General features: G+C 35.2%; 2 protein-coding genes across 2 annotated transcripts; both read right to left on the bottom strand.

Annotated features, from left to right (window-relative positions):
- Positions 1–2,752: 2,752 nt before the first annotated feature.
- On the bottom strand, positions 2,753–6,731 carry LOC106450116 (receptor like protein 23-like). Its single transcript, XM_048778404.1, has one exon. It carries the CDS (start codon positions 5,464–5,466, stop codon positions 2,845–2,847), a length of 2,622 nt encoding a protein of 873 aa, XP_048634361.1. The 5' UTR covers positions 5,467–6,731; the 3' UTR covers positions 2,753–2,844.
- Positions 6,732–8,195: 1,464 nt separating this feature from the next.
- Positions 8,196–11,705, bottom strand: LOC106450115 (cellulose synthase-like protein B3). The gene is made up of 7 exons (XM_048778211.1): positions 11,412–11,705; positions 10,998–11,123; positions 10,044–10,124; positions 9,698–9,833; positions 9,418–9,599; positions 8,976–9,326; positions 8,196–8,863 (listed from the first exon to the last, which is right to left on the bottom strand). Exons 1-7 carry the CDS (start codon positions 11,703–11,705, stop codon positions 8,285–8,287), a joined length of 1,749 nt encoding a protein of 582 aa, XP_048634168.1. The 3' UTR covers positions 8,196–8,284.
- Between the last annotated feature and the right edge of the window lie 1,659 nt (positions 11,706–13,364).

Raw genomic sequence — 13,364 nt, 5'->3', positions numbered from 1 at the left:
AGGAATTATGAATTTCCGAGGAGTTATTTCCGAGGACTTTTTTCGTCGGTATGTCCTCGGAATAACGTTATTCCGACGACATACCGACGATTTTTTCCCTCAGTATCCCGATGTTTTCTTGTAGTGAATTTACAAGGCTATAACCATACTGTCACATCATCTTAGTACAGAAGCTTCATCACAATGGTGCGCTGGAGCAGAAGCAAAATGTAGTGATCATCGTAGTGTAGGAACCATTTTGCAAGATGAACTCCTGATCTCAATGAAAATCATAAAGCATGTGAACTATGAACCAGTTCTCAATCAAAACATAAGACAAACTCGCGAATTATAGAGTAAACTGCCATGAAACAGCAATTAATTCAACTATCGACCACTTAACTACACTTTTTTTCTCAAGCTAATCATCATCATCTCGCCAGAACTTGCAAGCATTGGACCATCTACTGTTTAACATATGCAGAACATGAGCGACTTCCTCTGCAGGGCATCATAGAATCAATGATAAAGAAAAAGAACCATCAAAACCTAAGCTAAAATAATAAACGCTAATCACTAGGAAGCAACGATGAATTTCACTATCTGCGAGAATCAAAAGAGAAAATGGAAAATTTCAAACGTAAACTAAATCCAGATCACTTTCGTCTTCTTCTTTTTGCTTATGGTTTTGTGTGGTGTCGAAGCAACTTTCTTCAAGAGGAAGACCACAAAGTCCTGCATTACCTTCAAAGGAGTAGGAAGACCAAAAAGCCCTGTTTCACATCAGCTCTATTCAATCCAGCTACTAGCGTCTTGTTTCTTGGCTTTAGTCTTCCTCATCAATCTCCTCAACTCCATAACACTAGACCAATCCCATTTCTCGCCATGAACTCTACACAGAACATCATAAGCTGCGGGATGCTCTCTTCTCAACCTTGAGATTCCTTTAGCAGCAACGAGTGCACTTGTCTCCCCATAAGAAGCGACGATGAAGCTGCACACGCTTTTAAAACACTCGAAAACGTGTAATGACTCGGCCTGTTACTCCAAGACTCAACCATTTCACGGAAAAGCAACAAGGCTACTTTAAACTCCGTGCACTGCACGTAACCATTGATCATCACAGTCCAAGAAAAGACATTCCTTTGACTCATCTTATCGAAAAAGTCCCTAGCTTTACTCATCTCCTCGTTGTTTACGTACCCAATCAACATTGTGTGCCACGTTACGATGTTCCTCTCCGTCATTTCACCGAACGCTCTCTCACCATCATTATCTCTGCTTTTCTTCAGACCTATGAGCATAGTGTTCCATGACACCACGTCTCTCACAGGCATTTGATCGAGCACCTGGCGAGCTTCCGACATCAGACCGCGCTGAACGTAAGCCGAGATCATCATGTTCCATGTCTCCTTCCAAGTCGTTCTTCCGGAGATTCACAAAAAAAAGTGAAGTTACGCACACATTGAGGAATTGGACCGGTGAAGTTGTCGTAGTTTAGATCTAAGGACAGTAAGTGATATCTTGTTGCAGATTAAGAGAGGTGTATCTCCTCCCTCAGTCCCCTGTGAAATTATTAGTACCAGCAGAGGAGACGGTGAATTTAATTAAGTGACAAGCTTGGGCTTGGTAGAATTATATTGGGCCTAGCCGTTTGTCATTGAGCCCATTATTAGTATATATAAATCATTCTCTGTATTCTGCAAGAAGCCAACATTAGTGGTAGAAAGCCACCAAGTTTTTCTCTGAAAGACAAACTAATATTATTCCGTTTTTCTTACTTTTTATAAGTGTTGGCACACTAATTAATTACCACATGTAGAATTGATTTCTGAAGATGTAAAAAGTTTTTTCAAAAGTTATCCTCTATATTCTTTCTCTTTTTTAATTATTTTTCTTTATTTTTGATGGTGACAAACTCTTCGAGAATTCATTACTAATCATACTCCAAAGCTTTATACTCTGAAGCTTTATAGAATACGACCAAAAAAAAATATTTGCATAAGTTCCTAATTCATAGAAAAATATTTGATTGTTTTATTTTACTTAAATTTCAGATTTAATTGTAGAAGCAATCAAAATTATCAATTCATTTTGAATATTATAACCAAGATAATAAAAATAGATATCCTCTTCAATTATTCTTTCCACATTTTCTTAGACAATTCAATCAAATTCAACTAAAATTTCAATTAATCCTAAAACAATTCCCATTATTATTTTCATTTAATTTAGCACTAATACCATGAAATGCAAAATTATGCTCTGCAAGAAATTTTACAATAAAAAATAATCATAAACAAAACTTTTTTTCCAGTGATATTTTTCTTTCAAACGGATTTATCATTGAAATACTTCTCTCAGGATGTTGAAAATAGCAATTCGGAGCAAATTCCTAGTCTGTATTCAACAAAACTAATAAGAAAATAAAGACTTTAAAGAGCTACGAAGGAAGAAATGTAAGCTAAAATGATTAAACGCTAATCACCAAAAATTTCACTATCTGCGAGTCAAAAGAGAAAATACATCTCTAGAAAAATTTCTAACGTAAACCAAATCCAGATCAATATCTGCGAAAATCACAAGAATCTCTAGATAATAAACAGGTGTTCTGTAAGAAAAAAGAAAGCATAGCTCGAGTTTATGATTAATGACTTGTCATATCGGTTAAACAGATGTATCTATACTTGACACAATATGCATGTTCGTTTTACGCAGCAACTAGCGTCAGTCAGCGGCAATAAATAAAGCTACTACGGAAGTAAACCGGAGTTGCCGCTACCGCTGTTATTTCTAGCGTTGCATTTGCCGCTGTCGCTTGCGTTTATTAAACGAACAGGCCTAATCTTCCTAATAGATAGTCGATCAACGGACGAACAAATGATACGACTTGTGTGCTATAGCCCATCCAAGCAACACTCCTAATCCACACCCTATGGCCACTGCTTTCAAGTTCAACACTTCTTCTTCTTCTTGGTCTTGGTCTTCTTCTTTTTGTGGTTGAGGTTCATCACTAGTGTCGAAGCAACTTTCTTCAAGAGGAAGACCACAAAGCCCTGCGTTCCCTTCAAATGAAGATTTAGGCTGCCCAGTAATTTGTGTTCCTTGCGGTATTTCACCTTTGAGTTGGTTGTGAGACACATTTATGTACGACAAAAACGACACGCTCCCAAGTCCATTGGGAATAGTTCCAGAGAGTTTGTTGCTGGACATATCTAGAGACTCGAGAGCCTTAAGATCAGCCAACGATTCAGGAATATGGCCTGTGAAGGCGTTGCTTGATAGGTTTAGTGCAATCAACGACTTTAAAAGACCAATAGATTCAGGAATTTGTCCTTCCAAAAGATTTCTTGAAAAATCAATAGCACTATACGAAGTGAGGACGTTCGCTTGCTCCATACGCAAACCTTTGTATCGCAAATCTATATGATCCGTGAAGGTATATGCAATCAAGCCGTATGGATTCTTCTCATACACCATGTATAAACTCCCATCTTCTTTCCCTGTGAGTGATGATGATGCTGCTTTCCAGTTCTCGAAATATCTTGGTGGCAAGCTTCCGGTAAATTTGTTATCAGATATTTCTAATATTCGTAGCTCCGGAAACCCAAGAGGACCTTGATTAGGAGGAGATATCGAACCGTGGAACTTGTTTGAACGGAGGGTAAGAACTTGCAAGTTCGGTAACACCTTGAGCCAGAAAGGAAACATGTCTTTGATATTGTTGTTGTCAACACTTAGAAACTTTAGAGAGGAGCAGTTTTGAAGCGACCTTGGAAGCTTTCCGGTTAGTTTATTGTAGCCAACGTCAAGCGTCCGAAGCGAGGCACTAACACAGAACATGTCTGGGAGACTTCCTTCCAAGTTGTTCTTCCGGAGATTCACGAAAGTGAAGTTACTCACACACTGAGGAATTGGACCGGTGAAGTTGTTGTAGTTTAGGTCAAGGACAGTAAGTGATCTCCTGGTGCAGATTGAGAGAGGTATCTCTCCTGTGAAGTTATTAGTACCAGCAGAGAAGACGGTGATGGAGAGTGGTAGATTTGGAAGTGCTCCTTCGAAATTGTTTGACTCCAAAAGTAATATCCTCACATATGAATTTACTAAAGCTTCTGATGAGCCTTCAAAGCCGTTTAAAGAGTTGTTTACAACGTTTAGGGTGCCTAGTTGAGGAAGGCTCCATAACCACTCAGGAAGTTTCCCACTGATTCTATTGTTGGATAGGTCTATAAACTGCATGCTATGAAGTTTTTTCAACATGTTTGGGAACTTCTTGATTCCACAATGCTTGAAGAACACCATTGCTAAAGTCAATGGGATGTTTGAATCTGAACGTAAGCTGGCTGGAGATATACTGTTACCAGAAAGATCAAGGTGCAACAAAGATTTGAGAGAGGAGAAGAGGTTTAAGTCTATTGGGTAGCTTGTGTTTAGGTAAGAAAGGTCTAGATGTGTGAGGTTGATGAGCTTTGAGATAGGCTCTATGATCTTTCCTTCAAAATGGTTATGCCCAAGGTACATGTATTGGAGCCTAGATGAGTAATCAACTTTGATAGAACCGGTGAGGTCATTTCCACGCAGATCAAGATATGTTAAGGATGGCATAGTGAGGAGATAAGAAGGAATGGTTCCAGAGAAGTGATTCTCATAAAGATTTAGAACAGAGAGCATGGTTAGATTTTGTAAAAATGGGATGCTACCAATTAACTTGTTTCGGTCGAGGTACAACAAAGTTAACCGGGTTAGGTTACTAAATATGGAAGGAACTTGACCGCTAAAGCCATTGGAGGAAAGAGAAAGGGCTTTTAATTGGTTGAGATTGCTAAATTCATAAGGGATAGAGGAATTGAAGTTGTTGAAAGCTAGATTAAGGTAGAGGAGGTGGTGCAACTCAAAGAGGCTATTGTTGGGGTACAAAGTTCCAGAGAAGTGGTTGTGAGAAAGGTCTAAGACTGTGAGCTTGGTTAGATTCCGCACAAGTGGGAAACTACCAGTGAGATCGTTTTGGGAAAGGTCTAGTTTAGAAAGCATGCTTAGGTTACTAAATGAGGAAGGAACTTGGCCGGTGAGGCCATTAAAGGAAAGAGATAAAACCTCTAATTTGGTGAGATATCCAAACTCGGAAGGAAGTGAAGAGGAGGCAAAGTTGTTGTGAGAAAGATCAAGAAACCGAAGATGGTGAAACTGGAAGAGGCTACTGTTGGACTTTAGAGTTCCGGTGAGACATCCCCTGAGTCGTAGCTTCGTGACTGCACCTGTCGAGTTATTGCACCAGATTCCATTATAGTTGTGGTTGCAACGGCGGGCATCAAACTCGTTCTTGAACTGCGTAAAGGCTTTAATCTGGTGGGGATGACAACCGACAAGACCAATAAGAGGATCACTTGTAATGAATTTTATAGTGGCGCAGCTTGAAGGGGAGACACAACATAGCAAGACTAGCAAGAGAAAATGCAAACGCACAAGCCATTCGGACACGGTGGCCATAAAATCTTTTAAAGAAAATTTGTTTTAAAGAAAAGTGAAAGAAAACAAACTGGTATAAATAGAGATATGTGGTTTTGCATTGGAATAAAAGTCTACTTAGAAGAAGTTTGAGGTATCTTGTGAAAAAGAATGTCTAAGAGCCACTCAATTTCTGACGTGAAATTTGGATTTAGAATGACATCACATTGAAATTTCTTACATTAAATGTTCAAAGTTACAGAAGTCAAGTTAGTAAAACGAATAGACAAGTTTCTAATGAGTATTGTTTGTTTGTAGATTGTCAGGTTTTTAAGTTGTTGTCAAAATGATTACGTACACATTATGGTTTAGCTAACAAAATATCATTAAACCGAACCAAAGCACGATCCTGAACTATGAAAATTCATCAGCTAATGAAACGGAATCGTTCTTGGTATGTGTAATGTAGTATAGTGTGGAGAAATAGAATCCTCTGATTCTTCATTTTTGATTCTTTAACAGTCTCGTTTATATTTGTGCGAAAAAGCATGGTAATTATGACTAAGTGAGAGCGTTTTGAAACATCAAGTCAGTAACTATGACAAAGTGAACACGTTATGGTCTAGCTCCTAGTTTATTTTGTCAAAGTGATTACGTTGTGATTGAAATATCTGTTGAATATTGGTTATACTAATTCATTCTTTTCAAAGGAAGTGCCGTTTGAAGACTTTTCGGGATTTTTGGACAACTTATTGTTAATTTTTTTTTCGTCGACAACTTGTTATATTGAAGGATTTTTTTTTTTTTTGCATAATAACAACGAGTTGAAAAAACTTGCAAAAAATAAAAATAAACTATTTCTTTTTATAGTTTATGTTATAGATCTACTATGCTTGGATAAAACCCACAAGAATTACAAATAAAAACTTTGAAATGGTGAAAATCATTTTTCGTCAAAACTGCAATATCTTTTTTTTTTCTGTCAAAATCTCCGCAGTAAACTTACAAATATGCTCATTGTTTTCCATTTCCGACCCGGTCATACTGTGGCTTTGTTTGTAGTAATTATGTTTTGTTTTAGCTTAAGAGATTTTCTATGTTTTCTACGCCTCGATTGGTAAGGCTGATAGCAAAACGATAACAATTTGCTGTAGAAGCAATTTCTACAGAAGTAGTATGTTTTCATAAATGCAATTAATAACATGATTGGCGAGCAGTTAATGATTTATATATAAAAGTATCATATAAAATTAGTATGTGATATATAATTTGCTTATTTATGAATAATATAGATATATTATATTTATAATATATATGTATATTAATTTATATATTTTTATTGACAATAAAAAGTTATATTTAATTTAATTTAATTGTATTTTAAATATGATATATTTTATTGGAAAATAAATTTTCCTTTTCCAAAAAATCAATTGTTACTTAAGAAATTAATTTTTTTTAATTTAGTTTTTGTAAAGAAATTTTAAATTTTTTAAATATTTTTTTTAAAAATTAAAAGAAATTTTTAAAGATAGAAATTTTTAAAATTTTTTATATTTTTTAAAATGTTATATAGTTTTGGATATACAAAATAAAGACTTTATATATTCTAAATGCAAATGATCTACCAAAAGTTTCATATGAAAACATTTGGTCAAGAGCATTTGTTATTTTAAATATTTTTAAAAAAAATTATTGATTGGATAATATAGAGCATACTGCTTATGCTAGTGCTTTGCAAATCAAACCCTAGCTAGTATTTCTGACGAAGCCTTTTTATTTATATGTTATGTAAAATCAAATTCAATTGAGAAAACGCTTTTACAGTATTTAAAGAAACGTGATTTTCTTATAATACATATATAGTTGCTCAGATTATATTTTACGGTTTAGATTTTGGTATACTTAATAGTTTACACCTTTTTATACCAAACTGCCATTGTTCATAGATATATGTTTATTAATATCATATATTCAAAAACTTTATTCTTATGTATTACTTGTGTTATATGCAGGAATAAAAACTATTACCCTTTTACTGTATATTGATCTGTGCACTGCCTGCAAAGAGTTAGAGAATTTGGAGGATATAGTATATACAGTTCTTCGGACATAACTACCATGATCATGTTTATATTTCTGGATTGGTCACATTAGTGTAGTGTTTTAAGAGCCGGATCTAAATTATTTCACATCAGTTTAGAAAGACAATTTGCACGCAAATTAAAACTTACATATAGTAGAACCTCTATAAATTAATAATGTTGAGATTTTGAAATTTTATTAATTTATAAAGATTTTAATTTACAAAAGTTTCCTTATTTTAATTTTTTATTTTAAGATATAATTATTCTAAGATAAGATAAATATCTGATTTTAGTGTATAAACATTATTTGTTACTTTTTAAAATTTGACATTTATATTAATTTTATTATATTATTTATTGTATATAATATATATTGCATAGAACTTAAATGTGGTTTTAGATATTATATTACAAAATCTCATCAAAATAATATATGAAGTATAAAGAAAATATAAAGATAATTTCATTGTGAATATAAAACAAACAATATAAAAACATGTTCTTATACATATAAATTCTTAATTTATAATTTGAAGAGGATCATATATATACATAGAATTTTCTAAAAAATTATTATCTTATTATTTTATCGATTTGTGTCAAATTTTGAACCGGTCCAAGTTGAGACCGACGAAATTTATTAATTTATCGAGTATTAATTTATATAGGTTCTACTGTATATGGTGGTGATAAATGACACTAGTTGCATAAATAATACTATGAATTTTGAGACAGTGTCAGGATAATTTACCAAGCAAACTCATATCACTATACTATTTTCTCACAGAGAAAACAACAAATAAAGCTGTTAAAAAGACAGCTTTAGATAGAGTAGACAACGGGATACCATATTTCCCCTTCTTAAACAGGCCCATTAAAAATGGATAGAATATGATAACCACCAAGACACAAATACATGCCTCGGCCAAACCTGAACCACCACCTCCATGCTTACAACTCCACGATTGCTGACCTACCCAATAACCGGCTATTGCGGCTAGATTTACTAACACAATAAATGTGCCTGGCAAGAAATAAAGTGAGCCATCGATTTCAAATTTACCGGAAGATGGGCTTAAGCCATGATCTATACGCTGAGTTGGTTCGTCTCCTGACCCTGACCTAGACTCAGGAATAGTCTTTTGGGTGACTATGAGCACGACTTTCGAGATTCCAAGAAGCTTGAGTGTGATATCAAGGATGCTAAATAACCAACAAGAAGTGGCCTTTATTCTCCAAATTGATTGGGAGACATACCATGATTGTACGGAAAAACCAACCCTCATAAATTCCCATAGCGTGTAGAGAGAATGCATCCCCAGAAGTGTGACGATTATACCTAAACAAAGTCCCTAAAGAAACACAAAACATTAGCTTATTTAGTTATACATGAAAATAAATCAGAACTACATTAATTATGAAACTATCATATGATTATGAATAGAGATAATAAACGAGAGTCACCTTGGGAAATAAGGCAGAGTTGTGTAGTAGGCAATATGCAGGCAAGAGACAATAAAAGAGCTCAGGGATTGACCTTAGACCCCACATAGAAATGGAAATGTAAGCCAATCGTTGTCTGAATCTCATTTTTTGGTGAAATAGTCCCATCAACGGACTTTGTTTGTTGAAAAAGACTTCGAGCATGCCCGTCCCCCATCGCTGCCACTGGACCATGGCCACCGGTCCCATTGGCGGCATACAGCCAAGAAATGCTGGTGGATCTGGAGAAATGTATGAGCTTGTCCATCCTCTCGAATGGATTCCAATACTTGTGTTTACATCGTCAGCCATTGAATCGTATAACCAACCAATCTAAACCAATTATATATAATAAAACAAAAGCATACTGTAAAATATTATATTTTGATTTTATTCTATTGTTATTAAATTTTGAGAGAATTACGGTTTTGCCCCAGCTGGTTTGGTATTCATAGTGACAATTCCCCACTTCTTTGGCTATTTCTATGGAGTTTGTAATGGCTTGTTGGGGATTTGATTTTCCTTGTAACGCCTCGACCACCGATTTCACTATCTCTTTAGAACTCCCAAATTCTCTCGCTAGACTCCCCTCAGCTAACATCCTCTCTTAATCACACATAACAAGAGAGGCATAAATATTTTGTTTTATAAGTGAATATCAAAATAGCTGGATGTATATAGGTAGAGTAATGAAAAGTTCTTACTTGTAGCAACTGAAGAAAGACTTCCACTGTCATCTAAATCATCGATAGAAAGACCGTACATAACTTTTCTAGTGTGAAAACATCCAGAGCCTGTAAATATCGGTCCTTGGATTCCCGCAATTCCTCGTCCCAAATACTAAAAATCAATAAGCAAAAGAAAAATTATTTATTGGAAAAGATATTGAATTGATCAAAAGTATAAATAAAAAGTAAGAAGAAATCGTACTGATTGTAAGATGATGAATTCATCAGCATTAGAATCATAAAAATGCTGAGGGAATTGAACAAAAGCACAATGGTTTGGATTCATTGGCTTTTGCAAAAATACACACATTGCTAGTCGCACCACATCTGCTTCATTTACATACATGTCACAGTCTACGTTCAACATGTATGGTGCATTTGTCATTAACCCTGATACTCTTACCTGGTCATATCATTATACACTCATCACATTCATTAGTATGAAAAAACTATAACAAAACAAAAACAAAGATCTAGCTACAATAATTGATAGTTGTTCAACATGGAGATCTGGCCTCAAGAACTTTTTTTTTTTGTACACCATTCTGGCCTCAAGATATATTAAGGGATATGTATCCCACATTGAAAAATCAATGGGACATTAAGTAATATATAAAGAATTAGGGCCAATCCACTAATTGCCAATTAGTTTTGAGTTGGAAGCCCATAATAAACCCGAATCTAACATGGTATCAGAGCCATCTTGCAGGACTAACTGTTTATCACATCTTGATTTCCATTCAGTACATTCAAATCTTGTTTGAAACTTGCTTGGAGGATTTATTTCAGCTTAACCATCTTTTGAGGGGTTTTTGGTCAGTTGGGGAGAATACATAAAGGGTTCATGAATACAGAAAATTGCTTAAAAGACATATAGATTAAAAGATACTGTGTATTCAAATTCTTCTGAATGATATTTTAAGGAATTCCATAATAATTTCATTAGCCGGACTAACAGAACTTATGTTCTTACTTTAAAACTAAGAAAAACATATATAGAGAGATATAGGAGAGAAAAATCACTAACCAGAAAATTCATGGCTCCGGCTTTGTAATGATGATGGTAATTTTCTCTTTTCTCTCTTGAAATGTATACAAAATGTGGAACCTCTTTCTCGTCTCCTACACCTTCTTTGTTTTCACATACCAACTTCACACACACATATATAACAAGATAGAGTCGTATAATTGTAATATTCTTTTTGAAAGTTTTTGTTATGTAACAATAGTTGTAGGAGATTAACAAAATATTTTGGTAACTAAATTCTAGACATACTTTGACTATAGTTGAATGATCAATAGGTTTTGTGTTTGAGAAAGCTTCGAAATCATTGTCTGAATCCAACCAATGGGAATCTCCAGTGGCATCTTCCACTTTCCGGCTTAACTTCTCGTACTCCGTCTATATATTAGTCAATAAAAAATTCAAAGTAAATACTCAATAACACTGTTTCAAAAAAAAAAATAATAATAATCAATAACACGTCCAGCTAAGCTGTAAATAACAGGTATATAAGACATAAATTAATCCATCATTTCCAATTAATTTTGAGTTAGTTTTAATTTTTTTTTTAATTTAACGCATCTGAAAACAACTATAATAATTTAATTTGCTAACGTAAATAAAAACGCAAAATGATAACAATTGAACTAGAGTTCCAAAAAAAAAGATAACAATTGAACTCATTACCTTAATCAGTCCCCAATCTTTAGTGAATTCAGAATCCCTTGAAGAGGGCAGAGGGTTCAAGAAATATCTAAAAGGGGCTCTAACTCTGACGTTGTATTTCTTGCAGAAAGGAACCCAAATCTTGGCGAACTTAGAAGCTTCCTTGAGAGAAAAGTAAGTGAGAGGTGAGCATCCATCGTCTGAAACATAACATGCTAGTTTATTCGCCGGATAATTCACAGCTAGCAGCGAAAGCACGGTGTTCACAACAAGAATCGGCGGCTCCCGAACCGGATCCGCCGTGGTTACGAACATATCTACCGATGGAAAATCATGAAGTCTGAAATGATAATTACGAAGTAAATTCATAAAAAGTTTGGAGTATTAACTTCACAACCGAAAAGAGCATGGTGTACTAGTTAGCTAGAACTATACATAAAACTAAGTGTTTTCATGTACTACGTAAATAAAAGTTTTAAAATTTAAATATATTAAAAATAAAATTAGGTTAATTTTTAAATTTTATTGTTTACTTAACCAGCAAAATCACTAACCAGAAAAGGTACCTTTTGTCAAGTCTATGTAGATGAGGTTTATATTCAGCAGGACTCCATTTAATGAGAAGTTTACACTGAGAGACACTTTGTGTCTTTTGTTAACACTGAAAGACACTTTATGGATATAAGACACATTGTTGGACAGCTGTCTTTTTGGTGGACACAAAAGCCCTTTAAGAAACTAAACCAGATACCTCCTCAATTGAAATAAATGAAAAAGATGCAAAAGTAAAAATAGTTGTGTGGGTTTTAGGATCTCTTTCCTGACCGTCGGATTATTTTTTAAAAAAAGATCTAATGGCTCAGAAGAGGCGTATTGGTTTGGCTCGTAATAAATGTTGTTCCTTAAACGTAACTTGTTGTGGGTTTCGTTTTTCAACGAAGGTGAGAAATAAGGCGAGGAGAGATATAATTGATCGCTTCAAAAGTCATGGTTAGTTTGGTTATGGATGTCTTGTTTGTGGTGGTGGTGGTGTATTCAAAATAGCATCCACATGTAGATTGGGTTGTGGCTAGAGAGGGTGTGGCTACATGGGTGTTGTGGTTGAAACCATGAAGGTGGGTTGTGGTTAGAGAGGTTGTGGCTACATGGGTGTTATGGTTGAAACCATGAAGTTGGGTTGTGGTTAGAGAGGTTGTGGTCAGAAGAGGCGTATTGGTTTGGCTCGTAATAGATATTTATAAATTGAATAAAGAAGAAAAAAATTTGTGAATCGATGAATTATGGATCTGATTCGTCATTTAGTAAAATTTCTCTATAAAATCATTCATCATTCATCATTCATCATTATCATGAAACAACGATTAAGCTTTTCTGTGGAAACAATTCAGTGGTCGAACACACTTCTGTGGACACAATTTATGTGGACATGAAAATATTACAAAATTTTCTGTGGACACCGTATCTGCCACCACCTTCTCCTCCTCATGTCTTCCACCTCATATTCACATCAACCACCACAACATCCACCAACACGGCATCCACCACAACTTCCTCCTCCTCACATCTTCCACCTCTGTATCCACATCCACCACAACAGCATCCACAGCCACGGCATCCACCACCACATCCTCCTCCTCACGTCTTCCACCTCCGTATCAACATCCACCATCATAGCATCCACCATCACGGCATCCATAATCACCACCAGCTCTTCATCTTCACGTCTTCCACCTCTGTATCTACATCCACACAATGGCATCCACCACCACCTGCTCCTCTCGGGTGAATCAATTAGTTTATCTGTCGGGTGAATCAATAAGTTTATCTGTCGAAAGAGGAGAGGGATCAATAAGTTCAAGGAGCGGGGTCTAACCTTCCATTTGTAGTTTTTCCAGACCTTTGATGTCGAGAAACGGTCTCTGAGAAGATGATAACGCGAAACACGAAACACGAATCCGACTGCGGTGAAACATA

Source organism: Brassica napus, chromosome A4 (assembly GCF_020379485.1).
Source record: "Brassica napus cultivar Da-Ae chromosome A4, Da-Ae, whole genome shotgun sequence".
Classification (NCBI taxonomy): domain Eukaryota; kingdom Viridiplantae; phylum Streptophyta; class Magnoliopsida; order Brassicales; family Brassicaceae; genus Brassica; species Brassica napus.
The sequence above is the reverse complement of the archived record's forward strand: the minus strand, read 5'-3'. Positions and strand labels throughout refer to the sequence as shown.